The following is a 27,778-nucleotide window of genomic DNA, read 5'->3' as shown; positions in this document are numbered from 1 at the left end:
TTTCCTTTTCACCATCTTTTGAACTTTGTTTATAACTTTTGAAGGGGAGGGGAAAGAGAGAGAGAGGGGAGGCAGCCAAAAAGTCCATTCTCCTCCCTTTTCCCAAAAGTCATCTGATTTCCCGAAAATCGCTGATATAGACCAGATCTGCATACTGTCCATGCAACCTGAGCCAACAGAATTGTGCAACTGGTTCTGGAAATTCCCCTTTCTGTCGAATGCTGGTAAGCAGAAGTATCTCTTCTGAACAAGAAGGCTGGAAAGGTACATCCTACAGATAGGGGGTGCTGTGATATTGCAAATTAGAGCTGTATTCCCTAGATCTCAGGCTTAGATATGTTTGGAGGGTGTGAACAGGAACAGAAAAGAAAAAGAGAAAGAGAGAGAAGGGAGAAGAAAACCAGACACAAGCTAGAGAGAGAAGGTAAATATTGCAAACATTAGAAATGAGCACGGAAAATATTTGTGAGCGTTGCTGTGTATGTGACAGCTAGGAGGGACAGGACATACATTCCCCCAACCCCAGGGTCTTAGCATAATTTTGGGGATGCTGGGAGGAGTGAACTGAGTATCTAGGTGTGTGGGGGGGAGGGATTCTTGCTATCTTAATTTGCTATGAATGGGAATGCATCAGCATGGTGTCTGGGGACACTGACAGATATAGGGGGAGAAGGGAGGGTACTAGTGACATGATAGAGATAATCTCCCCATTTTGTAAGTTCTGCTCAGCATCTCTCCTTGATGCTTGGGGTTGCTGTATGCACGAATAAATGATGATATAAAACTTGCTTTTGAGGCAAATCATTGGCATATTCCCCACGAGCTGAGGTATTAAGATCTTTGACCCGCCTACCAGACACACAGAAGAACAGACAACATTAACCAATCACACTGTTTTCATCCCAGACTATAACTCCAAAGTCCAGTTCCTGATAGTTTTCAGAAATGAAGATCAGCTTTTTCCAGATGTGGTGAGTTACTGAATCTCCAAGGGGAATTCTGGTTTGTTAATAATTTCATTTTATCAGTTAGATGTCTTTCCTGTAGTATTGTACTGATTCTCAAATCTGAATGTGCCTACAGAACAAGCCACCTCCAAAGCAAGGAAGTGAAGTAGGGAATAGCTTTTAAGGCTCCCCTATTCAGCTCCTGCAGCATTCCCAGCTTCTAGAGGGCTGGAGAGTAGAGCAGAGAGCAGAACTGAGATTGTCTCCCTTTTTGTGAAGGGCTACAGAAGAAAGAACAGCCTCATGCAGCCACAGCATTGGTCATCAAAACTCCAAACGCCAGGAGTATGCGCTGCACACTACATACAGCCAAACACCAGACTTTTCCCTGAAGACAGAGAAGACCTCTGTAATGTCATCTTCCTTCCTCTTTTCTCAGGTGCCTTATCCTCTTCTGTCTTCCTGTCTGGGCTGATGCAGCCTCCATGTACGGTGAGATCTTGTCCCCCAATTATCCTCAGGTGTATCCCAATGATGTACAGGAGTCTTGGGAAATCGAGGTTCCCCCAGGATACGGCATTCACCTTTATTTCACACATCTGGATCTTGAACCATCGCAGAACTGCGAATACGACTCTGTGAAGGTACTGTCACCCATCCATCCTCATATGAGAAAAAAGACAAGAAGGTGGGGTAGAGGGCAGAAGAACAGCAAAGCTGCGTACAAGGCTCAGGGCTGGAAGAAGAGATACATCCTTCTGGTTCCAAGCCCCAAGAACCCCAAATGATTGAGCATATCTGCTCTAGTAGTGGTTAAGTGGGTTTGAATTTTGCTGCATAACCACATGAACGTTGTCTGCCAACTGAGTGTCCTGTCTATGCTCCTGTCTCCATGTTTATCTTATGTCCCTAGGAAGAGCCTTCCTCACCATCACTAACGTGTCCCTATTGCCAGGCATATTCTTAACTAGTGAATTATGTGTATAAAAGGACCATTTACTTAGAAAGGGCATCGATTTTCTGTCCCTGAAATTTTTCCGTTGGAGTTAATCCATAAGTGGATATAGACAATTTAATGCAATCAGAAATTGGTTGGAAATCATGAGAGTTAGAAACAATCAAGAGATCAAGTGGGTGCTGAGATGAAGTGCAGTGGTCTGTTGTCCTGAGCTGTGCACCACAATGTTCTTAAAACTTATAGCCCGAATAGCTCTGCACCATGTTGTCACACAAGGCGCTAATGATCAAGCATTTCGATGCAAAGAGAAAGGAACAAGACTAGCCTATCCTGCGATGGCTATGTTCAATAGGTTCAATAAGATCAGGTGCAGCACCAAAAGGAAACGTTGGGAAAGACCAAGCTGGGTTTGTAAGATGGATGTGCTCTAGCAGGAGCTGTAATAACCTGTGTCTTTTTGCAACAAACTGATGATGAACTGCTCTGCAGACCATCAGGGATCTGCTTCACAGCCTTAGCTGCGGTGTTATATTTTGTACAAACGGGCCTCAGAAAAGGATGCTAACAGAAAACTTTCTGGATTAATTTGTATCTGAAAAATTAAGACAGATATTTCAGAGCTGGAATGTCAATAAGAAGGAACACTCCTCAAGCATCTTACAAATGGCAAGAGACTGGTTTTCCAGGGGTACCATTCAGCTGTAGGGTCTCAGCAGTCCCTGCTGGCTGTCTTCCACCCTTAATTAGCTTTGTGGATCACACAGCAGCTTTGGTATGAGAATGGCCCCTCCTGCTACTTATGTGACATAACTGTGCCCTGGGAGATCTACCTGAATGTCCTGAGAAACGCATGCAACTTTGAAGCCACTGGTTGGCCACTTGTAATCTGAAGGAATCAGATATTGATTGTAAGCTGAAGAAATCAAATACTGATAATTACACATATTCCAGTAGTGAGATAAGACCTCTCTCTGCATCCTTCTGCAGATCCTGTCTGGTGTCCATGTTGAAGGCCTGCTCTGTGGGCGAAAGAAACCTCGTGTCCCTGGCTCCTCAATTGTGGAGGAATTTTATGTCCCTTATAACATCCTGACCATGACCTTCCAATCTGATTTTTCCAATGAGGAACATTTCACTGGTTTTGCAGCCTACTATGTTGCAGTGGGTAAGGCTAGAATAGCCTCCTCTGAATCTCTGTGGTATCTGGGACTAGGAGCGGGAGGAAAGCTAACAGGAGGGGTTTCCTTACAAGATTATTTCATTTAAAAGAGATCCCAGCAGGCAGGACTGCTTTCCAGTATTACCAGTCCAAATGCTGCCATAAAGATCTCTTTTCCTCGTTGTCTGCTAGTCTTTACTTCACTTTGCCATCTTTATCCTGCCTTCAGGGCCCTTTCCTCTTCTTGGCTGACTCATCTTTTCTTTTCACATTTGCAGATTTGGATGAGTGCACGGATTTTGTGGAGGAACCTTGTAGTCATTACTGCAATAACTATATTGGTGGTTACTTCTGTACCTGCCCACCAGATTATTTCCTTTATGAGGATAAGAAAACATGTGGAGGTAAGGGACCTACACACATCATGGTCAACAGCAAGAGCTAATTTAGGCCGAGCGGGATATTGTACTTGGAAGACCTTCTCTATCAACCCTTGAACCTGTAGTGACAGATAATGCATCTTGGAAAGAACAACATCCCAGTGCAAAACCTGAACTGGCAGTAGATCATGACTTTGGGAATTTCCACTAATATGTTCTTATTTTTTGTGTCAAGAGAATTAAGAAACTATTACATAACATTCTCTGAAGACTGTGATGGAGACCCTTCCTAGCATACTGCTAGCTGTGAATCTTTTAATCCCTGAAAAAACAGGGCACTTCAAAGAAGGTGCCAAAATGGCCAAGGAGCTGCTTGGCTTGAATCAAAAAGTGGCAAAGTCACAAATGGGGCATGTTGAAAGGGGTATAATATGAGGACCTGAGCATGAGAGAGAGAGGCCCAAATCACAGGTAGAAGGTAAGAGAAAAGATGGAGGGAGAAAGAGAAGACACTAGGAGAAATTAAACAAGGCAGCAAAATTAAAAGATGTGCTGAAGTTGTCCCCCAGTACTGAGGACTTCAGGAAGTTGTCTTCCAAAGGATGGGCCAGATGTACCATTGCTCAGCCCACTGTGAGTTAAGGACCCTGGCAAATTGGATGGTGGCCCTGGTTTCAGTTTCTATGAAAGATGCCATATTGCGAAATGGTTAATCTAGGTGACTGGGGAGATTGGATATGTAGTGAAAGAGGGGATGTTTATTTGCTTCACACATGAATAAGTTCTTTTCTGAGTCCTACCTGTGTTCCTTCCTCAATCCTAGTGAACTGCAGCGGGAATGTCTTCACTGAGCCATCAGGAGAGATCACTAGCCCCAACTATCCCAATCAGTACCCAGAGAACTCGCGGTGTGAGTACCGAGTGGTTCTGAGGCCAGGCTACTTTGTGGCATTGACCATACACAGTGGTGACTTCGACGTGGAACCGGCTGACTCAAAAGGGAGTTGCCACGACAGTTTAACAGTAGGTGTGGGACTTAGGGAGGGGAGTCAGCATGCTCTGGGTCTCCCCCAATCCTCTCATAGTCAGAAGATTCTCTGACTGCTTAACCTTAATTTCAACTATGCTGCCTTTTAAAGTTCTTGGGAATCTCCCTCTTTCTATCGATTCCAATCAGTATTTCTCATTTCTTCTTGTTTTTTTTCCCAGCTTGTCTCTGGAGAACAGCATTTTGGTCCCTACTGTGGCAGCAAATTCCCAGGTCCTCCAGAAATCAAAACCAGGAACAATATTCTTGACATAATCTTCCAAACAGACCATGCAGTGCAGCGCAAAGGCTGGAAAATACGCTACCATGGGGATTGTGAGTGAACATGTGGGAAAGCATTTTCTTGGCTGCTGAGTCAGGGAGAAGGTTTGTCCCAGGAGGTCAGATTCATGGTACAACAGGATGTTAAAAAGGTTCGCAGTTGCTGGGTTTGCTAGACACAGCTAAGTGGCTATTGGCTAAACAGAGGATGCCTGTTAACTGGTGAAAATAATGACTGGGGAGAGAGAAGTTGGGAGTTGGAAGGAGAGTAAATCTCAAACCAGTTAATCACTGATGTCCTCCTTTCTCTCCAAAGCCATAACCTGTCCCCAAACTGTAATCCCCAACGCTGTTCTTGACCCGAAGAAGGACAGGTATATCTTCAAGGACAATGTGAAGGTGACCTGTGTGGAAGGCTATGAAATTGTGAGGGTAAGTTACACACAAAAGCACACACGCTCTCAGCCTCTCTCAGCTGCGTCCTGCTGCTGTTTCCAATCAGGTGTTCCAAGCACCTTTGGGACTCAAAGTTTTCACCACAGCTGTAATAACTGGGAGCTTCTTCCACCCACTACAGCACTTTAAGGACCTTCCACTGGAGTGCCTATTTCAGATATGTTTCATTGTCAGTGACTGACATGGGTCATGTGTTCTTTTCCCTAGCAACGAGACAGCCTAATGACTTTTCACTCCAGCTGTCAAGACAACGGTGAATGGAGCAACTCTCACTTCAGCTGTGTTCGTAAGTGACCCATCCCCGTATGGAGGGAAGCAGTTTGGAAGGGAGTCTTTATGCCCTAGACCCACTTTATTTCCAGACTAGGAGGAAGGTGAGGACTGGGATATGAGCACACTGAAGGGGCAGAAGAAGTAAGCGCTGACGACCACACAGGGACCAGAGGAGCTGAATGGTTCCCTACCCTACAGAAAAAAAACAAATGGATGGGTGGGGATGCCCCTTTGATTATCTTTGATCATTTCTGCTTCTTCTCTACAGCGGTGAACTGTGGTGAACCTACCCCTATTGACAATGGCCAAGCCATATACATCTCTGAACTTCATGAGCCTCTGTATAAAGCCGTTTTCCGCTATCACTGTGACGCACCTTACTATACTCTAAAAACTAAAGGTGAAGGTAGGCATTGCCTGTGCTACACAAACACATTCCTTTAATCAAAGGCCTAAGAAAAGGTACTGGCATCATCCTGGGGCTGAGACCATATCCCTACAGGCTAAGATTGGTGTGGGGTTGCAGCCAGTAGTTTTGTGTTGCATTTTTGTTTAATGCACTTTCGTAATGTCCATAATGTACTTGGGCTGTTGATCTTAAATGCTGGCAATGCTTACCAAGCTGTGCTTGCTTTGGACATGAGAAGGTCAATGCATCAACTTATACAGTAATGCTACTTATCCTCTCTTGACCTCGAGCATATCTTTATGGCAGTCTTTTCTCTTATGTTTTCCAAGCGGTGTATCAGTGCTCAGCCAATGGACTATGGGTCAGTGAAGAGATGGGAAGTGAGCTACCAAAATGTGTTCCAGGTACTACCATAAATTGTGTATGTACGCATGTGGTGTATGAAGACCACTGGTTCTTTCATTTCTCTGTTTTTAAACTGTTAGGCCTGAAATAACAGTTGATTCCTTCTGTGTAGTTTGATTCATATTGGACAGGGTATTTCTGAAAGCTGTGAGTTCCTAAGAAAGATCAGTGGAGACAGCAGAAAGAAACTGGTAAGAAAGGTGGGCAGCTTGATAGGATGTCTGATATAACAGGACCTCTTCAAGTGCTGGTGTGTACTTCTGCACCAGTTTCCCCACCTTCAGATGTGCATATTCTCAAGTTGTTCAGAGCTCTGTCTGTTTTGCAGGTAGCAAAAAAACCTGACAGATCAAAAGAGATATCCAACAATGCCATACTGGACCTTTCCTTCTTCAGTCCTTCCAAGCTACACTGAGAGCTGTAGCTTCTCTTCAAACTCCTCCTGGGTTCCGCTGTCCACTGGGCACTACTGGTGCAGTACTATAGGGAAAGAACTTTCCCCACACTCACTGAAAGTCAGAGCCTCAGCTCTTAAGGAGCATGTGGCCTGCAGTATTCAGCCACACTTACTGGGTCTGGCAACTCAAGGAATATCCATCTTCAGAACCTTCTAATCGCCTCTTCACTGTGTGTACTTAGTGGGCACTGAGAAGGGACGTGGGTGGGTACTACTCCTGCTCCTGGCTGCAAGTAGTTCTGGCTGAATCTTAATTTCCAGCTGATACATAGAAATATAAATCTTATGTATTTTGCAGGCTGTTCGGCTTACCACTCCACTCTTAGGAGGCAGCATCCCTAGGGCTAATGGTACACTATGCTTGTTCAGTACTCCAAACTCCCAATTCCTCATTGGCATTTTGGAGTACAAGACCCAGCTGAGGATGATTCAGCTCTCTCAAAGGCCAGCCCAGCCAGTGACTTGGACTACACCAGTGCACAAAACCATCAGAAAGCAAATAGAAAGATGAAGCTATGGGAATTTAATACCTTATGGGGAGTTATAAAGAAGATAAAGCCAGACTCTTCTCAGAAGGATGCAGCCAAAGGATAAAAGGCAATGGACACAAGTTGCAAAAAGGAAATTCTGACTATATTTAAGGAAAAATGTTCCTCCAGAGCACTGGAACAGGTGGCCAGGGAGGCTGAGGAGTCACCACCCTTGCAGATGCTCAGAAGTCACCTGGACAAGGCCCTGAGCAAACTGATCTAGCTTTGCATTTAGGAGGGCGGGGGAAGGGCAGATAGGGATGACTGGAGACAGCCACAGGTCTCTTCCAGCCTACATCTTTTTATTATTCCATGAAATTATTTAACAGGGACTACCTCCTTTAGCTATAGTTCTTTAATCTCTGGCCTATATGACTAGGGGTTCAGTGCAAACCAAGCAATGTGAAAAGAAATCAATTTCCTAGTTATGTCAGAATGACCAGCCTAATTTTTGCCCTTACGTTCTCACTCTGCAAAACCTTATAGAACGTTTTTACTCAAAGGTCATACAGCATCTCTGCACCTGTGAGACTCACAGATAAGATCTTCGTTATCCCACTGCTTGATTCTACATACTGAAAGAATGGGGAGGACAATTGGTAAAACTTCAAATGACAAATAAATACAAACCGGAACACTTAACCTGAGATGGTCTGGAGTTCAGATAGAAATGTTTTTAGATACTAGTGTCAAATTTCTAAGAACTTAAGCAAATGTTCTTTGAAAGACAATCCCATATCTAACAAAGCAGACATGCTAAGTAGAACAGGATGAAGCTGTGAGCTTTGGCATATGCAGTGCTAGCTGGGTGACAGCAGTTGTGAATGTTCTGCTTTCTTTCCAGAACAAGATTTGAAAGTGGGTATTCTCAGCCTATATTGAATATTGACAGTATTTCTGCTTGATTTTTCTTGAACTTTTCTGTAAACTTCAGCGGCAAACTGTGGGACACAGAATATAAATTACTTAGCTGAAAAAGATTTAGAGGAGACAGGAAGGAGGGGACTGTGGGCTTTTTAGTAGCATCAGAGAACTTTCTACTTGTAATTGCTAATTCTCCCATCTGGTTCTTTCTTTTTTCTTTCCTTCCTAGTCTGTGGGGTGCCCAGTAAACCCATCCAGGAGACAGCAAAGATTTTTGGAGGAACCCGTGCAGAAAAGGGAAACTTTCCCTGGCAGGTCTATTTTGAATACCCACGAGGAGGTGGGGTGCTCATCTCTGAAAGATGGGTAATGACTGCAGCTCATGTGCTGGAGGGATATGACAAGCCCACCATGTATGCTGGTGTAATCAATGTTGGTGGACAATCTTTGCTCCGGGAGGCCAAACTGCTGGTTCCAGAGACTTCATTCATCCATCCTGATTGGAAAAAGCAGCCCGCAGAAACTAGGACTGATTTTGACAATGACATTGCACTACTGAAGCTGACGGAACCTGTGAAGATGGGCCCAAACATCTCGCCCCTCTGTCTCCCTGGTAAATCACCTGAATATGAGCTGCAAGAAGGGACTCTGGGCTATATTGCTGGCTGGGGCCAGAGAGAGAAAGGAAGATTGCCTATTTATCTTTGGAAGGCCCAGATTCCGGTGGTGGGCATGGATGAGTGCCGTTCTGTTAAGCCAGAGGGCTCTGCTGATTCCAGTGCTTACCGATTCACTGACAATATGATCTGTGCTGGTGGTGGCAAGGACAGCTGTAAGGGGGACAGTGGTGGAGCTTATGCCATCCAAGATCCCCTTGATGAGAGCCGGTACTATGTGGCTGGGCTGATCTCCTGGGGACCAAGATGTGGTACCTTTGGTCTTTACACCAAAGTAGTGCGTTATTTGGACTGGATTACAGAGACAATGAGCAAGCATGAGGAAGCAGAAACATCGCAGGATTAGCTCGTTCTCCATTAAGCACTGTCACTCTTCCTAAATGTGAGGGTCACATGTTAAGATAGGAAGGTTGACTGAGATCCTTTTCACTTTTTGTGTATAACAAGCCAACAAGGTGATTTATCTCTGTGCTGAGTGGAGAGTCAGGAATCAGTCTCTCCCACTGTCGTCGTGTCTGGGAATGGAATTTATCTTTCTTCCTCCACTCATAGCAGCAAAAGAGGAAGATACCATTCTAAATAAAGAGGCCCCTTCTGCTTCCTCTCATTTTTTCTATCCCATCTTTTCCCACTTAGAGAAAAGCTAGTCATGCTCCACCTGACAGAGACATGTCAATGAAGACAAGAGAGAATAATTGTTGATTCCCAGGATAGGTTCAGAGCCTGGCTTCTGTATTTCTTGTATCATTCAGAATATCTTAACAGCATTAAAGAATGTCCACATCTGCTTATCATGTGCAAATTGCCTTTCTTCTCAGACTAGACCTGGTTCTCCTTGAGACTCCCTAATCAATTGTCCAGTCACGTAATGACCCACTGTGCTGCCAGCTCCAAGGCTTTTGTCAAGCTGTAACTTGTAGTACCTCACCTCTCTACCTAGGAACATTTTTTGAGGTTCTTCTGAGCTGGCTGGGTCTCAGTGACCAACTTTTACCAGCAATAAGGATCTCAGACTTCTGGATTAAGCTGAGCAGAAGAGACATCTTCAAACTTCTCACATTCATCTGCCCTCAGGGCTTTATTTTTCAGACTTTATTGTGTTGGATAAGAAATAAAGGTTACTTGAATCAGGGAAGGCAGTGTTATGGGAGAAGATGACTTGACATGATTTAGGGGTGTCTTCTGCTCCAGAATGCTACTTCGAGTGCTGAATTCCTCATAGATATCTTTCTGCTAAGATGGTCAGGGAACTGATGCAGATGGTATATGAAGAAAGGCTGAGGGAGCTGCATTTGTTCAGCTTAAAAAGGAGAAGTCTAATGGGGGATCTTACTGCTGTCTTCAACTCCCTAAAGAACGCTTAGAGGGAAGACAGAGCCAGTCTTTGAAGAGGTGAACAGCAGAAGGACAAGAGATAACAGGCACAAATTGCAGTAAGGGAATTTCCAGTTGGACATAAGGATTTTCTTCCCTCTGGGGATGTTTCAGCACTGGAACAGGTGCCCCAAAAGGCTGGGTAGTCTCCATCCTTGGAGGTCATCAGAACTTGCCTAGGAGGTCCTGAAGCTTGAAGTTAGTCCTGCTGGTCATCAGAGGCTCTTCCAGCCTAAATTTTTCTGTGAGTCTATAAAACAATGAGGAGTATCAGTGTAGCAGTTGGGAGACCTCATATAGATTCCTGCATTCAGCTCAAGGACTTTCAGTTCCTAGTAACTATATGCTACATTCCTGAGGAACTGTGACCTGCTGGATTTTGAATAGTTTTTATATTTCACAGAATCAGAATGGCTGAGAATCTCTGGAGGTCATCTAGCCCTGCTCAAGCAGGGTCACCTAGAGTGCCTTGCCTAGAATCATGTCCAGTTAGGTTTTGAATATCTCCAAGGGTGGAGATTTGTGCCGGGAGGCCTCCACACAACGATCGAACCAGTTGACAGTCATTTTGCCCTGGTAAGGTAATTCAGCGGGCTCCGTACACTAAACAGGTTCGGATGGTTGTATAGGTGTCCCTACTCCTTACGAATGAGTTTACAATTGTAGTGGTTAACAGGTAAGTAACAAAGTTTAATGAGTTAATGAACGGTAACGATGACAACTATAATAATATCGATAACAATGTACAATAACCACAAGGTATTAACTTATTTACAATGGTATACCTGAAGCTTCAGTATAAAAGTAAGCAGAAATGATTATATATTTATACATACACATACACACACACACACATTTGAGTTTAGAAGACAATCAACGAATATGCATGAAAGTGGTAAGGTGGTGGCGGGGGAAAGGGTTACGCAGGCCACACCTGGAGAGGGGAGCACCGCTTCCAGGTCCAGGGACCTGTACTCTAAGCAGGCCACCCTCCACAGAGGGAGCTGCCGCCCACCGTGAAGCTCTTAATCTTTAAGTGGGCCACACCCCAAAGGGGGGGGGGGGAGTGTGCTGCCTCATGGCCAGAGGCCCTATGATTAAGCAGGCCACATCAGAAAGGGTGTGCCGCTTCACCCTTACAGGGTTAACTCACCTGTCCGCAGTAAGTTTGGATCATGAATCCCTGATGACACGTGTGGCGCGTCCCTGAAGCGTAGCGTTGGTGGTGGACCTGTTCCGCTGGCTGTCCCACAGCCTCCGGCAGAGCTGCCCTCAACTGGGGAATATGCCCTTGGCTTCTTCAAGCCTTGGAAAAGACCGCCAGGGTTTCTTCCTCCCGATGCTGGTCTTCATGATTTCAGCTCTTCTTCTTCTTTCCTGGGTCGTCAACGAGGAAAAGCCCCCCTCAACGTATGGGCACATGGCTCTTTATAGATGGACCGCGTTGTGACCGCAGGCATTAAGACACTGACATTGGTGTGCAGTGGATTGGTCACTGTGGATTGGTCTGGATCTGTGTTCCTATTGGTGCATTCTGGATCCCTCAGCAGCATGTGGACCAGTGCCTAGGCCCGCTCCCCTTCCAGAATGTTCCCCATGACTGACAATCACTCCCCACCAATGACTTGACATATAAGGGTGGGACACAAGGGCCACCTAACTAAGGGTCACACAAAGGACAGCATGATTGACAGGACATACAAACCACAAATAAAACCTTTCTAGCAGATCCAAAACATAACTTTCAATCTCTTAAGGGTTCTACTATGACAAGACTCCATAACCTCTCTGGGCAGCCTGTTCCAGTGCTCAGTCACCCTCACAGTTAAGAAGTTTTTCCTTATGTTCACATGGAACTTTCTGTGTTTCAGTTTGTTCCCATTGCCTCTTGTTCTGTCACTGAGCGCCACTGAGATAGCTCCATTCTCTTGACACCCTCCCTTCAGATATTTTTACACATTGATCAGATCGCCCCTCAGAGCTTTCACTTGTCTTCTTTCTCTAAGGATAAACAACTCCAGCTCTCTCAGCCTTTCCTCATATGAGAGATGCTCCAATTGCTTAATCGTCTTAGTGGCTCTTTACTGGACATGCTCCAGTAGCTCCATCTGTCTCTTGTACTGAGGAGCCCAGAACTGGACACAGTACTCCAGACCTCACTAGGCTGAGTAGAGGGGAAGGATCACCTCCCTCAACCTGCTGACAACACTCTTCCTAATGCAGTGCAGGATGCCATTGGCCTTCTTGGCCACCAGGGCACATTGCTGGCTCATGGTCGACTTGTTGTCCACCAGCACACCCAGCTCCTTCTCTGCAGAGCTGCTTTCCAGTAGGTCAGCCCCTCAGCTTGTCCTGGTGCATTAGAGGGGTTCTTCCTCCCTAGGTGCAGGACTTGGCACTTGCCTTTGTTGAACTTCAGGAGGTTCCTGTCTTCCCATCTCTCCAGCCTGTCCAGGTCCCTCTGAATGGCCGCACAGCCTTCTGGTGTGTCAGCCACTCCTCCCAGTTTTGTATCCCCAGCCAGCCTGCTGAGGGTGCACTCTGTCCCTTCGTCCAGGTCACTGATGAATACGTTGAACAGCATTGAACCCATTATTGACCCCTGGAATACACCACTAGTTGCTGGCCTCCAACTAGACTCTGTGCCACTGTTCGCAACCATCTGACCTTGGCTATTCAGCCAGTTCTCAATCCACTCACTCTCTGCTCATCTAGCCTGCACTTCATCAGCTTGCCAGTGAGTATGTTATAGGAGACCGTGTCAAAAGCCAAGGTAGACAACATCCACTGCTCTCCCCTCATCTACCCAGCCAGTTGTTTCGTCATAGAAGGCTATCAAGTCAGTTAACTCTGATTTCCCCTTTGTAAAACCAGGCTAACTACTCCAAATCACCTTCTTGTCCTTTATGTGTTAGGAAATGGTATCTAGGCTTAGTTGCTCTGTCACCTTCCCTCCAGGGATCGAAGTGAGGCTGACCAGTCTGTAGTTCCCTTGGTCTTCCTTTTTACCCCTTTGGAAATTGGAATGACAGACATTTGATTTCTTCTGGTCCTCAGGTACCTCTCCTGATTGCCACAGTCTTTCAAAGATGATTGAGAGTGGCGTTGCAATGATGTCTGCCAGCTCCCTCAGCACTCGTGGGGGTATCCCATCAGGGCCCGTGGACCTGTGTATGTCCAGGTTGCCTAAGTATTCCCTAACCTAATCCTCCTACAGCAAGAGAAAGTCTTCGTTTCTCCAGACCTTCCCCTGGTCTTCAGAGGAAGACCTCTTCCTTGTTTTTTGGAAGTGGCTTCTCACAGACAATTTATTTTTGCCCCCACCCCTTGAAGCCATCTAGAGTTTCAGAGTGGTTAATCTTTCTAATGGAATGGTAATTTTGTGGCCATTGAGCAACTGTCACATGGCAATTGTAGACCAGGAAACACTTTAGTGGTAGGTAAAGCAATCCCTATATAGATGCAGTCTGTAAGTTGCTTTTGGTGGTGGGAAATATTTAGTAGCTATTAAAAATAGAGACAGAAGAACATAACACATCTGGTTTCTGTAGCAATGATTTTAATATTGATTGAATCTCACTGATGCCCATAGGCATATATACACTGTACTCAGCACGAAGTAGTAAATCCTTCAAGAAGATCTGCTGTATTGCTCACGCAACAGGGAAGTAGACTACAGTAGCCTTATGATACCATCAGCACTTCAGACAATACCATGTTGGATGCCATGAGATTTGCTGATACTATTAAGACTTCATCCAATAGTAAGATTGCATTTGAAATCATTAGAATGTCCGCAAAGGCTTTAGCCAATGGGACAGCAGCTTTGGCAAGTTTTGATGATGTCACCAAGAATTCATCAAACAATGTAGTGGCTTTCAGAAGTGTTCATGATGAAGCTGACACGGTTTGTGTGTTTGAAAAGCCTTTATGACATCATCAAGAGCTTCAGACAGGGTTTGCTGTGTCTGGAAACCTATGATATCAGTTATTCTTAGCTAATAGGACAGCGACATTTAGAGCCTATCCTCCCTTATTATCTCTTTGATCCAGTCCAAATAGTTGAGGATCTTGGTGTAAAAGCCATAACCTTGGGCACAGCCAATACCCCAAGAAACAATACCTGTAGCCACCCAGTGACCACTCGCGGTATCTAGCACTGTGAAGACACTCCCACTGTCCCCCTGGCAGGTATCCTTTTTGACTGTGAGGGAGCCAGCACAGAACATGTTCTCAGAGAAAACCATAGGTGTTTCTCTGTTCAAACTATCTAGCCATCTCTGACACTTCTCCCGCGCAACCGCTGGCAAGTTCACATACTTCAAATGATTTGAAATAAAGTTTTTTTCCACACCAAAGCCACTCACATAGCCCATGTGCCCATCCATGTAGAAAGTTGTGTTGGTAGTATCTGGGAGACAGATTGGCAGAATGGTAGGACCCAGGGTTACTGGGTGTTTCAGCTCCAGCAGTGCAATGTCTCCATTGAAGTTGTACTCATCTTTAGGGCTGTAAGCTGGATGGATAAAGATCCTGCGTACAGGGTGGTTACCCATCTTGTGGAGCTCTTCTACCTCTGTGTGGCCAAGGAAAATGTTAGCCTCCTCTGCCACCTGGTCCAAGCTTTTATTGCTCCAGTCTGCACCTTTGGGGAAGATGGTGTGGGCAGCAGTCAAGATCCAGCGATCGCCCAGGAGCGCGCCACCTCCACGTCCATGGATGCCAGTCAGAGCCTGCCAAGGGAAGTTGCCACTCTTTGCTGACCTGCCGCCCAAGATCCGCTGGACTTCAGTAATAGGATTGACTGGCTTCCCACACACTGCAGAGAGAGGCAAGGAGACTGTCACACCCTCTCTTGCGCTGGCTGGTCTCTCTCCTTCCTACACCATCTCTTTGCTGTTCAACTTGATGTTATTTTTACCTTCCTGGATGGATTTCCCTGTCCTCTGTCAGTGACACTATTAAAAATATTGTTTCTTCACCTTCCTCCCTGCATGTTCTCCCTGCTTTGTACTAACTCCCAGCATGGATTGCTAAGCACCAGACAAAGTCAAGTGGCAAACACCTGTTTTTACTCACCTGGCAAACAGACAGGAATCTTCACCTGGCCATCTTGATCCACCCAGGTTCCCTCAGGAGAGCAGGTGAATCTGCCTGGAAGATGAGATAGGAAGTGAATGAAACCCAAGCCTGCAGATGTGGGGTGAGAAGAAAGAAGGGGTAGCCTCTTTCCAGGCTATCCCATATACTGCACTCAGCCCTTCCATTGTAAAGGCACCCTTTCATAGGAAAAGCCCTTTGCAGTAGTCTGAGATGTTTCCCTCCGGGATGGCATGCTCATCTCTAAGCACCTCAGTTCCAGGTGAAGAATGGTGAAGTTCAGGGCACTGTTTCTATGGAAGAAAAGCTTAAGGAGCCAGCTGAGAGAAGTCTAACTTAATTCAGTCCACATGAAGAAGAGAGAGAAGAAATAGGAATTTTAGATTTAACACTCTGACCTCTGCAGTTTGCAGAGAACAGGATAGCTTGGCTAGTTGCAGAAACAGGAATAAGTTGAAGCAGTTACTGGACGTGTTCAGTATAAATTTCTGAAGCTATATTGCAGCTCAACTAGCATGCATGTCACCTCTCAACACAAATCCGTATACCTCTAATGTTCTTGCTTTTCTTAGAAAGTTTGTATAGTATGTCAAATGTTAGCAACTAAAAATAGTTTCTATACAATTTATCTTATCACAGAATCACAGAATCACAGAATTGTTTAGGTTGGAAGGGACCTCTGGAGATCCATCTAGTCCAACCTCCCTGCTCAAGCAGGGTCACCTAGAGCATATTGCCCAGGATCACATCCAGACGGCTTTTGAATATCTCCAGCGAAGGAGACTCCACCACCTCTCTGGGCAACCTGTTCCAATGCTCTGTCACCCTCACAGTCAAGAAGTTTTTTCTCAGGTTCAGATGGAACTTCCTGTGGTTCAGTTTCTGCCCATTGCCTCTTGTCCTGTTGCTGGGCACCACGGAGAAGAGACTGGCCTCATCCTCTCGACACTCTCCCTTCAGATACTTGTACACATTTATGAGATCCCCTCTCAATCTTCTCTTCTCCAGGCTGAACAGGCCCAGCTCTTGCAATCTTTCTTCATAGGAGAGATGCTCCAGCCCTCTAATCATCTTGGTAGCCCTCCGCTGGACTCTCTCCAGGAGTGCCATGTCTCTCTTGCACTGGGGAGCCCAGAACTGGACACAGTACTCCAGGGGAGGCCTCACCAGGGCTGAGTAGAGGGGCAGGATCACCTCCCTCGTCCTGCTGGCAACACTCTGCCTAATGCACCCCAGGATACCATTGGCCTTCTTGGCCACAAGGGCACACTGCTGGCTCATGTTTAACTTGTTGTCCACCAGCACTCCCAGGTCCTTCTCGGCAGAGCTCCTTTCCAGCAGGTCAACCCCCAGCCTGTACTGGTGCATGGGATTATTCCTGCCTAGGTGCAGGACCTTGCACTTGCCTTTGTTGAACTTCATGAGGTTCCTCTCTGCCCAGCTCTCCAGTCTGTTATACTTTATTGAACGCTCTCAATAAACCGTTTGCTGTTCACGCTGAACATTGACTAAATTACAATCACCTTCCCATCAGAATTTTACATACCCTGGTGCTTATACTTACTTGCTCTTCATTCTTTCTGATAAGATAGAGCTCTGATCCTTTAGCAAGGAGTTTAACTCAGGTGCAAGGATAAGGAAATTCAACAGTAGTACCAACTTAAAGCACTCCTGTATCTGCTCAACCTCAGCTGCTTGTTCCTGGTCCCAATGCCATAGTGTGTCACCTCTCTTAGGCATGCTGCACAGCTGTCTGTGCTAGCACCCATATCCAGGAAGTGATTCAGGTTGAAATCCTATGTTTTTTTAGTGGAGGCTAAATGACTAGCCAGGGCAAGAAAATCAGGAACTCTTCATACTATTCTTGCAAACAAAGTTTCAGTATCATCAAATCAAAGCTGAGGTGCAAACAGAAAGCAAATGAATGGTTTTGAATGTTTCCTTAAATTTCTGACCTGCTACATAAAAACAGATTTATCTGTATGTATATTATTTAGCCCTCAGAGGTCTCTAGTGCTGGACATCATTCTAAATAGGGTGAAGAACATTACACTGGAGTGGAGTGTGAGTTGATATAGTGCATCTGTGGTATCTCAGGCTTGTGTGATCAGTTCCTCAGGCTTCAGAACTGTGGCGATTCCAGGATAGCATGCCCCAGATTTTGGTGAAAGGGTGAAATCCACCAGAAAAGAATGAATCACGACTACAGATGCAAGATTAAAACCTTCCATAAATGTCTAAGGAGTACCTGGAGGAAGGGTGTGAAGGATTCTGGAAACAAAGCAGGGCGGGAATAGGCTGAGGCAACAGGCCTCAGGATCTGCACTGCAGAGCCATGGAAAGACTGGAGAGCCTTCACTGAGGAAAGCAAGAGCCTCAAGCCTGAGGAATGGAGACTGGAACGATTCTGTCCCATTGATAAGAGGGCTTTTCATGCACAGATTTCAATATCTGTGTGGGATTAAGACTCACCACCTCCTCTTCTGGTGACTATGTGGTAGTATGGCTCATTGCACTGATATGTGATCACTGACTGGTAGCTGTTGCTTTCAGGTTTGTTAACATAACTGAATGCCCCATTGGCCAGTTCTGTAGGGTTGCCACAGTTCACAACTACAAAAAAGAAAAAGAGAACAAGGAGATGAATCAAAGACAGACTTTGATTAGATATAGGCTGAACTTGGATGGTGGCCACGATGTGAAGGATGGAGAGGACCATCCTCAGTACAGCTGGTGGAGAGGGGTAGTTCCAAAACTGATCCCAAACTGGATACCTTTTGCTTTTAGATGTTACAACATTGTAACAATATTTTAGTGATAGTCTATGTATTTTTGTAAGGGAGGAAAAACATTTAAGATTTTGAGGGAGTGTACAAATATAACACAAGTCAACATTGGGCAATTGGACTAGATGAACTCCATGGGTCCTTGCAACCAGAAAAATTTCATTATAGAGGATGAAATTCCCACCTGTTCTTGGAGGGATAACCCAGGGCAGAGGACATAATCCCAGTTCTCAGTTCACTCACTTTCACAGCGGGGCATGGATTGATGCCATGTCCCATCAGCCTGGCAGACAGCAGTGAAAGACAGCAGCTTCTGGTTGCCCTGCATGGGAGAGAAAAGCATCATCATTGGCTGTATACAGCCTGACATTCCCTTCCCCACATCAAAACATTATCCTATCTGCCCATCATTCCATTGCTATTCAGTTTCCCCTCTGCTGTCCATTCCTGTTCCTGGTCTCACCCCTTGCTGCCTTCCCTCCATTCTGTATTTACCATAGGCTACAAATTCTTCATAGCAGGTCAAGACAGCAGGAGCCAGCAAACTTTAAACAAGACTGTGGCTCTGCCCAGTCCTGGGAATAGGATGGAAAGGGAGGCAGGTAACATTTTCTGCTTCATATCTGATTTCATAGCCTTCCAAAGAGAAATTATTGCTCCCCAGTATTTCCTAGGATCTTTGTTCTTTTCTCTTCTACCAGGGCTTGCTCCTGTGTGAGACAGGGGATAAGGGAGGGGGCTAGGAAAGGAATGGATACTGGAAGAAAGCCTGCAGAAGCAAGGTAGAACAGACATTGTAAGAGACTGCCAGGAGTGAACTCTCCAAAGAAAGCTTTACTGAAAGGTGAAAGACTTACACGAACTGAAGAGAAGCCAGCACGTAGCTGAAGGAAGTGGACAAGGGATCTCACCTTCATCAGGTTATATCCAGTCTTGCAGCTGACAATGAAATAGTCCTGAAATTGATACACAGGCTGCAGGTCTCTGATGATGGTAAACTGATCCTGTGGCACAGGCTGTGGGCACCGGATTTCTGTTAGAGAGTGGGATGAAGTGAGTGGGTATTAACAAATGGCATAGGTAGGCTACATTAGCCTCTGGGAAAGAAACTTCTTACTCTCTGAGGTGTAGTGAATCTTCCAGCCACGGCTGAACCCTGACTCATCAGTGAGGAAGAGTATATCCACCTCATTGCTGTTGGTTTCAATGCTTCCAGGCGACGTCTTGCCACAGAATTCACCGATCTCTTTCCCTTGCACTTGGATCTGGCAATGAAAACACAGATCAGAGACAGAAAGATACTTACACGCTTCTCTGCCCCAGTCTCCTTATATCAGTCCAGACAGAGTTTGCTGCAGTTCCTATCACGGTGGACAGGGCTGGCTGGCTGACCCATCTTTGCTGATGTCTGCACTATCAGATCAGAACAAAGGCATCAGAACACGCTTTGCTTCTCCCTTCTCGTGGGAAGCAGACCTATTAACCCATTGAATCCTCAGATTAGAGCAAAGGGAGATGAAACTAGAAGGAGGAGAATATTTTTGGCCCATTTTGGGATAGTGGAACCTGTGACCGAGGGCCCCTGACCTTAGGACAATGGTAATTAAGAGCACTGAAGGAGGGTCAAGGTAACAGCTCAGTCCTTCATGCTGAAGCATTCTCCTTGTACCGATGCCAGATTTCTTGTCCCCGTGGTGGTGTTTGCACAATCCCTGTCCAGGCCTGCCATCAGGGCTGGAAGCAGAGTTTGTTAATCTGGAGCCCTGGTACCTTGAGCTGGTCATAAGGACAGTGGACTTGCTGGTGTTCATCAATCTCAAAGGGTTCCAAGAACTTGAGGATGATACTCAGGCCCTTCTCCAGACGGATGCTGTAGTTACACTGGAGATCTTCAGGATAGGGCTGGGGGTACTCAGGGCTGCTCAGGTACCCAGATGCCTCTGTGAACAACTCACTGCTGCACTCCACTAGTGGAGAGGAAGAGAGTGGAGGTCACAACAGGGGGCTGTGTCTTCTGTTTCCCTGTTAATTACTCCCAAAGTAATCCCTTCCACGCTGGAAGTCTCCCACCCTTACTGGCTGAAGAGCTCCTATCCTGGAACCTTCCTCAGTTTATCCAATCTTTCAATTTACAGTTCAATTTACAATCTTTCCATTTACAATCTTTCAGTTTATCCAGGCTTTCAATTTACCTTTGCAAGAGTGCCGGTCACTCTGAAGCTGATAGCCAGGCCGGCAAGAACAGAAGTAGCCAGACACATAGTTGTGGCAGAAATGCTGGCACAGAGGCCTCTCATCTTCCTCAGCAGCATTGTTAGGGGCACATTCATCGAGATCTGAAGAGACAGGAGATGCAGGGATAAAGGGAGGGAAGAGATAAACCTATCTACTGTACACTGAAAGTACATAGAGATCCACATCCTGCTCAAAGCTTCTCTTTATTTGCTTGACAAGGAGAAAATTTGGTTGGCGTCACATGGACTCCCTTCTTTATGTTGAGAGTATTCGCTACTAACCCACAGCTTGGTAATAGGCCAGGAAGCCTTTGTAGGGAATGACTGTGCCATGGTCTTCATTGGAGAAATCGGAGTGAAATGCCAAATGCATCCTGTTCCCCTTAGACACAAACTCCTTTGTTCCAGGGTGATTGCCTGTGGTTGACCCAAGCTGGCCACAGTATCGGCCCAGGTTCTTCTTGTCTGCTGTGATCTGCCAAGGTAAAGGGGAAATCACTGTAGCCTCATGAGATTCAGACTGCTCCATGCATCACTATTACCCAGCCATGAGTTGCCAGTACCTGTTCCACCCATTACTATCTTTAACACCTTCCCTTTCCTCTGTTGGAAAAGTGAGAGGAGACCAGGAGCTAGTGAAAAGTAATTGCATGAGGTGGCCACTAGATTCCCATCCCAATCCACCCATTGGCCCAGCTATCTTTTGCCCATACCTTAACATAGTCATAGAAGCAAGACTCGGATGGCTCCAGGTCAAAGTGTCTGAAGGTCAGCTTCACCACATAGCCTTTTGGAACAAGGATATCCCAGTTGCTGATGTTGTTGTTGGGGTACGGCCTGGGATAATTGGGGGATCTAATCTCCCCAAAAAGCTTTCTTGGGACTGGACTGGAACTGATCACTCCAAAAAAGAGGTAGGACGCCAGAAAAAAAGGGAGGTACCTGTGAACAGGGCAAGTAAATTATGACATAGTGCAGAACTAGGTCATCCAAAATCAGAGGAGACTTCACAAGCGCACTGTCTAGTGGAATCCAAACATGGCAGGCCTAGCTGTAGGTCCAGCTTCTGGCTTGGGTCACTCCTGAACAAGGAAGACTGCTGAAATGGAGACATCAGCACTCCCCAGGTACCAGCAAGGCACTGTGATCCAGTCCAGGAGATTCATCAAACCGGGAAGCCGTTTGAAGGAATGTGAGTGAATTCCCTGAGCAATGGCTGCTTGTTCCCACTGGTCATGGGGTGGATCCCTTGGGACTGGAGCAAGAATGGCAGGGAGGCAGACTTATCAGTTGGGTTCCTTTTGACTTCGGGCCAGGGGATCATTTCTGTTCATTGCTACTCTAGGCTCTTTGCCCAGTTCATTTGGTCAGGGTCTGAAGATCTCAAGCTCAGTTTTCTGGGGAGCAATCCTGTAGTGCCTCCAAAGCAGGCCTCTGCCCAATCATGCCTGATTCCCTCTCCTGCAAAAAGCCAGGATTCTTTTCGGGGAAGATGATCGATGCAAGGCCTCATTTTTTCTCATTCTGCAGATGCCTCCTCTTCCCCTCTGGGAAATGGGACTGTTAGCATTCCTCCAAAACACACTCACTGCTCACATCTTATAAGATCAGCCAGGAAGATCCTTCTTCCTTAACCCTACCTGCTGGCAGAGGTTTAATGGAGGGAAATTAGGGCATGAGTTTGGCCTTTTTGATTCCTTCCTCTTCCTGGAAGGGTCTAATCCTCCAGTTCCCTCCCCAGAAAGATGCCATTGTGCACCCCCCACCCCCCCCCAAACTGGCCGCACTCACATGTCCATGTGCTCGTCCGTCTTGCACGCACCTCTCCCTGTCCTCCCTGCTGTCCGAACCACAGCTCCAGAGCTGTGATCAGCTCGAAGTCCTTGGCCCCGTCAGATAGGTGGGGAAAGGCAGAGGGAGGGAAGAGCAAGTCAGATTACAAAGCGGCTGGCACGAGAATAGGTGCTGTTAGCCCGGTGGCTGCTGCCCTCTGCTGCTGAATTGCTGGAGTTCCAATACTGACATGGACCTTGGAAACAGATTCAGAGGAATGCTTTGGGAGGGCTGTTATATCCTAGCAAGGCAGATGTGATCCTTCTCTTCTACAGAAGAGGACAAGAAGACAGAAAAATGATTACTAGAGACCTCTCACTACGATTTAACTTGCATTCCAACAACTCCTTCGAGTTTTCTCCTAAAGATGTCCTCCTATAAAGACTCCGTTACTTCTCGGCAGTTTTCTGGTATAGGAAGAAGTTCAGAAATTTTAGTGTTAACAAATGTTTCATGTAAGCGTTAAAAATCAAACTGTCAAAGAGGTCAAGTCTTCTTCCATGCTACTTTGCTGAAGAGCACTTCAGAGTCTTTAGAGATGTGAACTGGGAGCTTCTTCAGGGAAAGCAAGAACTTCAGACTTCTGACATATGAGGTAAATAGGTATTAATAGGACGGAACAAAACTATAGAATTAAAAGCACTGTAAGAATGAATCCTTTCTCAGAGGCCCTTCTCACTGTTTGTTCTGCAATTGTCTGAAGCATTTTTAGGATAAAAAAGATAGAGAAGGCCTTCACTATTTAATAGGAGAGCAAAAAGAGATAGCAACTTGCAAACACATTTCAGGCTTTTATCGTCACGGTGCCCGAGTCCTGTATTATCACATTCTGTGGCATGAACTTGATGAAGTGTAACATTTCTTAGCTTTCAAATTTTGGTTTAACCAATAAAACACTATTTTAGTGTTTTCCTTCAGAAGTTATGGATGTTTTCAGAGAAATTAACAAGTTGTTTGAATGGAAATCACAGGAAATAGTTCATGCCTATGAAAACATGTTGAATGAAGATGAAAATAGCATTAAAAAGAATGAAGGAAGCTTCCTTGGGGTATTTCTGGAAGTGTATTGGAGGCTAGAGAATGTGTTCATCAAACATCTTTGACACAGTGCAGGTCACATAAATGGTCACATAAATGCGTAATTAGTACCTCTGTCATAACAATGGGATGTAGATGTGAACCAATCAAAAGGAAAGAGACCATCGACTCAGTAAAGAAGACAGGAAGAGGCTGTCACTGGCAGGCAGGGAAATAAGACTGTAAGGAGTATAATTACTGCAGAATTTCTTTGTTCGGGGTCCCTCCCCGGAGGCCCCCAGCTCGAGCTGTTACTTTGCTGTACCGTCATTTAAATAAATAATTAATTTCACTGCTAGACGTATGTGAGACTCTGCTCCTCGGAAACCTAGGGTCAAACTGTTTCCATAACATGGGCCAAGCAGCATACCTACAGCATGGCTACAGAAGAAAAGATAGCAAGTTATTAGTGATGGTAGTTACTACTGAAACTCTGGAATGGATTGGAACACTATCCCTTATGATTATTGTGACTGTGAACCACCTCCAGTGCACATGTTTCCTATCTATTTTTGCTGTCTATGGTTCTGGCACAACTGGATCACTTCCTGAATGCAAGATGCTGTCATGGATATAATGGCTGTCAACCACTCAGAAGCAAATCACTCAGCATATCACCTCACAGGCTTCCATGACAATTATGTGGATGGTTGAACTCTGGCATGGTTAACTACCTAAAGGCAATGGCCATCCACCATCAAACCACGATTTGGGCTCAGAAAAGGAAAGTTTGTATCAGCTCCTGGTGCAGTGCTTTTCACACCCTGAAATTAGTAGATTAATTGTGGATCTCACAGTCTGGAAGATACCAATCTGGACATGCTGAAGTGAGCTTGATGTTGGGGATCAGAAGCAACTCAGAAGGGCTGTCATTGTATGGAGGATTGGGAGGAGGGTAGCAGCTTAACCAGGCTTTGGCTGCTGTCAGTCAAAGCTCTGCCTCTTACAGCCTGGCAGTATTATGAGGGTAATGTAGAGGACCCTGATGATAGACTGGGTCGTGGAGGTATGCATGGAGCAAATAAATGAGGTTTGAGACAGGTGTCAGCTGGCCTGGCTATGACTGTCCCTGAGTTTGATTGTGCCCCACACAGTGGCACCCTTGCGCTATCGATATGGACAGACTGTTGCAGCCTGGGCTGTCTTCAGAGACAGCCTTCAGGAGCATGAAGTCATCACTTACAGGTACAGCTGCAGCTCCCCCACCCCTTGCTTTTCATGTGTTCTGAAACAGAGCTGTTCTCATGGCTCTCATCTTCTCATTTCCCTGAAAAGAAGCTCTTTGGAGAATACTGCTTTTTAGATCAGCTGCTGGAGGAAAAATCCATTTTCTCAGCTTAAAAAGGGCCCATATTTTCAGTATCTGCCTAGCTTTTGGTTCTTTGTGATGTTGGTAGCTGCATGTTTCTGAGTACCCAGCCCTTCAAACTTCTGTTGGGGAGACAACCCCAAGTTTCCTTCAGAAATAACTTCCTACAGGCTTATCTTCTTCATGGAAGAACACCTCTATCTTTGGCACTGGTGCCTCTTTTCAGGGGACTTCACCTCCTTTGGGTCTGTCCCTTGGTCTCTGATTGTAGGGAGGAGCTGTGAGCCAGGGGAAGCTATGACAGCCATGGGAGACAGCACAAGGAAAGCCGGAAGGAGTGCTGGGAGCAGAGGCACTACTCGTGATTTCTGGCACCAGTGGTGGGAGGAGAGCCTGAGCCTTCTTCACCCTCTGGACAGGAGTGCAGTGAACACGGGCCCTATATCCCTATAGCTCCAGTCCTTGGATTTCACACAATTACGTGAAAATCCTTAACTTTGAGGACCATTTCTGGTTTCTAGCCATTCTACTTGAGGCCAAGATCCTCAGAAAAACATGACATGTCCCCAGGAAGCAGGAGTCAGTGGTTTGTATACATGGCTGTGGAGGAAGGGGCAACCTTCTTGCTCACCTGGGCTGGCAATTTCTGCTTTCCAGAGGGAGCTGAGGAGCTCCACTTCAGGGACGGGGTTTCATTCGGGGAGTGCAGAGGCTACTTCAGAGGAGAGGGTGGGAGAAGTACAGGGAGCTGGGAGGTGCCAGGTCAGGCCCCGAAGCAACAGTAGCACCTGCTGTAGGGTCCCATCGCCCTAAGCAGGCAGGGGTGGCCCCAGCCCGCTCCTTTCCTGCCCAGCTCTTATTGTGAAAGGAGCCTCAGTGCAACCCAAGCCGCATCTTCCTCCCCGCCTCGGCCCACCCTTGCTGCCTGTCTCCCCGCCCCTGCTCTCCCACAGGCTTGGCCCCAGCAAGAGCCCGGGGCCCTGGGGGAGGTCCCAAGGCCCCGGCCAGCGCTGCCTGCCACCACACAGTGATGGTAGCCTTCACCGGCTGCCTCCCCACAGTAAGCTGGCGAGCCACACAGGCTGCTGCTGAGTGAAATGCGAGGCAGAAGAAAACACACTGCTACAGGGGTCTCGGCCCACTTGCATCTTGCTTGTTTTTTAATCCGAGGGGAGTTTGCTCTCGAAAGCAAGGATTCAGCCTGGGCTGCTCCTGCTGACAGTGCGGTTGGGCCGGGAGAAGCGGTCACTTCACTTTCTGGAAGACCTGAACACAAACCTCGTCCTCAGCCGTCATGCGCTGGGGGAAAGGCAGGGACAAGAGATGAGTTTAGGCTGGATCATTCCTGTCTTTCCTTGCACCCTCCGCCCCGACTTGGCCCCAGGCTGCTGTGCCCCGAGGCAGGGCCAGCCTGCCACTGCCGGCAGCCCTGCCTGCCCTCTCAGCTTGCACTGTGAGCCTCCCCTCACAAAGCCCCAGCTGGTCACATTGTGGGGTGGGGAAGGGATATTGGCTTCGCTGAGCTGAGTTAACTTTTAAATTGCAGAGGCGGATGTTTGTGTGAAGTGGTCATTGCCCCCGAGGAGCCAGGCCAGGTGCCTGAAAGGAGCTGGAGGAAAGCTGTGCAGGCTCCTTCACAGCCCTCAGCACCCACATGGTGCATTCCCCCCCATCCTCTAGGATTTAGCAGACTGCACCAGACCCCTCCTCACCAGATGCAGCCGGTCCCCCTCCAGCCAGTGCCTCCAGCCTCTGTTCCTCTTCTCTCCTAGCTGCTCACACACCAGCTGATCACCTTCCCAGGAGACAGTTGTCTGGAAAAAGGAGAAGGGGAGACATAGTCCCAGGAAAAGAAGGTCCTGGCAGTACTGATTTCCAGGGCTGACATTCACTGTTCCCCTCAGACACATTTTAAAAAGCAGTCCCTGATCTGGCATTTCTTTTGTGGCTCCTTGGGACTGATGCTCTTTGTGGGAGGTGAATGACCCCATGGCTCTGCAGCTGAATACTGGCAAATGGGCCGAGTTTTTGGCTTTACAGCTACAGAGGACAGTATCTTCTGTGTCCCCAAAGTGCTGGTTTTCTAGCCCTCTGGTATACATCCTTCTGCTGTGGGATATTTACTCATAGAATCACTTACTCCTGGACCTCCAGAATAAGGCTTGAGGCTCTGAGCTGGGCTCTCTACTGGTTCATGCACCAAAAGCTGGGCAAGTCCCTAAATTTCTAATCCACCCCAGTCCACTGTCATACTGTCCTGCTTGGGCTTCTCACCTGGCACTTGCGTCCATCTACTGGTCCCAGGTCCTCCTCGAACTGGACTCCCAGGTCAAAATCCATAACATAGTCTCGCAGGGAGGTGATCGTGCGGATGATCATATGATCTCCTGTATGGATGATCTCTTTATCAGGCTTCAGGAGGCAAACCAGTTTCCGCAGGACCACGTTGATATCTGGGGGATGAGACAGGAAGGGCAAGGCCTGTAGGGTACGTATGCGCCTCCCCCAGCTGCACACCCTTGCAGAGCTCCTCCACTCCTTCAGCTGGGGAGCCCCGGCCACGATACCTCCACCCTCCCCCTGCCACACCTTGGAGAGTATCACAGGGCTAGAAGTGAGAGGATCAGAGGGTCCCCAAATCTTTTCCTCCCCTTGCCTTGTTCTTCAGGCTGGCGTGTTTGGAGACAGGAAGGAGGAAAAGAGGAAGAAGGAGCTGGAGGAGGAGGGCAGAGTTACCTAAAGCCCGCAGGTAATTGTCCATATTCTCCTGGGAGACGAAGCGGTAATAGCCAGTGAGGTTGGGAGGCATCCCGGGGCAGAGGGCCTGGCCTGGCAGAGAGGACGAGAGCGGGGGAGCGCTGCCCGGTAAGGACGGGACAGGCAGGGGGTGGGAGTGGCTGAGCTCCCGCGGCCGGGCCGGTGCCTGCCCCGCGCTGGGGCGCGGCGGGGTCCGCGGGGCAGCCCAGCTGCGCGCTCCTCGCTGCAGTAAGAGTCCCCGCGCCGGCAGGCGCAGGAAAGGCCGGGGCTGCCTCTATTGCCAGCATCTCCGCCTCAGCTCGGGAGGACGCTGAGGGCAGCAGGTCGCCTCCTCGGAGGCTGCTTCTGTTAAAACTCCCGGCTGCCAAGCAGCAAGTAAGGCCCCGTCGCCTCCGCACGCCGTGACGCCGGCGGCTGCAAGCTTCCTCGGAGCAGTGCCCTGAGCCCCGCTCCCCGCGGCCCGGCCCGCCTAACCCGTCGAAGA

General features: G+C 47.1%; 3 protein-coding genes across 4 annotated transcripts; 1 reads left to right on the top strand and 2 right to left on the bottom strand.

Annotated features, from left to right (window-relative positions):
* Positions 1–115: 115 nt before the first annotated feature.
* C1S (complement C1s) lies at positions 116–9,615 on the top strand. 2 transcript variants are annotated; one of them, XM_068956949.1, is made up of 12 exons: positions 116–224; positions 907–971; positions 1,387–1,591; positions 2,893–3,070; positions 3,343–3,468; positions 4,268–4,467; positions 4,654–4,807; positions 5,070–5,185; positions 5,417–5,495; positions 5,751–5,888; positions 6,221–6,295; positions 8,377–9,615. In XM_068956949.1, exons 2-12 carry the CDS (start codon positions 946–948, stop codon positions 9,168–9,170), a joined length of 2,091 nt encoding a protein of 696 aa, XP_068813050.1. In that variant the 5' UTR covers positions 116–224; positions 907–945; the 3' UTR covers positions 9,171–9,615. The 2 variants fall into 2 exon arrangements, with proteins under 2 accessions (XP_068813050.1, XP_009683431.1); XM_009685136.2 differs by lacking the exon at positions 116–224 and adding an exon at positions 328–424.
* Positions 9,616–13,735: 4,120 nt separating this feature from the next.
* Positions 13,736–22,228, bottom strand: C1R (complement C1r). Its single transcript, XM_068956928.1, has 11 exons — positions 22,110–22,228; positions 21,032–21,260; positions 20,601–20,793; positions 20,277–20,420; positions 19,855–20,051; positions 19,202–19,349; positions 18,996–19,117; positions 18,328–18,406; positions 17,771–17,911; positions 15,278–15,352; positions 13,736–15,017 (listed from the first exon to the last, which is right to left on the bottom strand). Exons 1-11 carry the CDS (start codon positions 22,115–22,117, stop codon positions 14,215–14,217), a joined length of 2,139 nt encoding a protein of 712 aa, XP_068813029.1. The 5' UTR covers positions 22,118–22,228; the 3' UTR covers positions 13,736–14,214.
* A 3,440-nt stretch (positions 22,229–25,668) lies between these two features.
* RBP5 (retinol binding protein 5) lies at positions 25,669–27,770 on the bottom strand. Its single transcript, XM_009685138.2, has 4 exons — positions 27,274–27,770; positions 26,812–26,990; positions 26,250–26,351; positions 25,669–25,836 (listed from the first exon to the last, which is right to left on the bottom strand). The coding sequence occupies exons 1-4, from the start codon at positions 27,344–27,346 to the stop codon at positions 25,783–25,785; spliced, it is 408 nt and encodes a 135-aa protein (XP_009683433.1). The 5' UTR covers positions 27,347–27,770; the 3' UTR covers positions 25,669–25,782.
* Positions 27,771–27,778: the final 8 nt, after the last annotated feature.

The sequence above is a fragment of the Struthio camelus genome, chromosome 1 (genome assembly GCF_040807025.1).
Source record: "Struthio camelus isolate bStrCam1 chromosome 1, bStrCam1.hap1, whole genome shotgun sequence".
NCBI lineage: Eukaryota > Metazoa > Chordata > Aves > Struthioniformes > Struthionidae > Struthio > Struthio camelus.
This window is presented reverse-complemented; position numbering and strand designations above follow the sequence as displayed.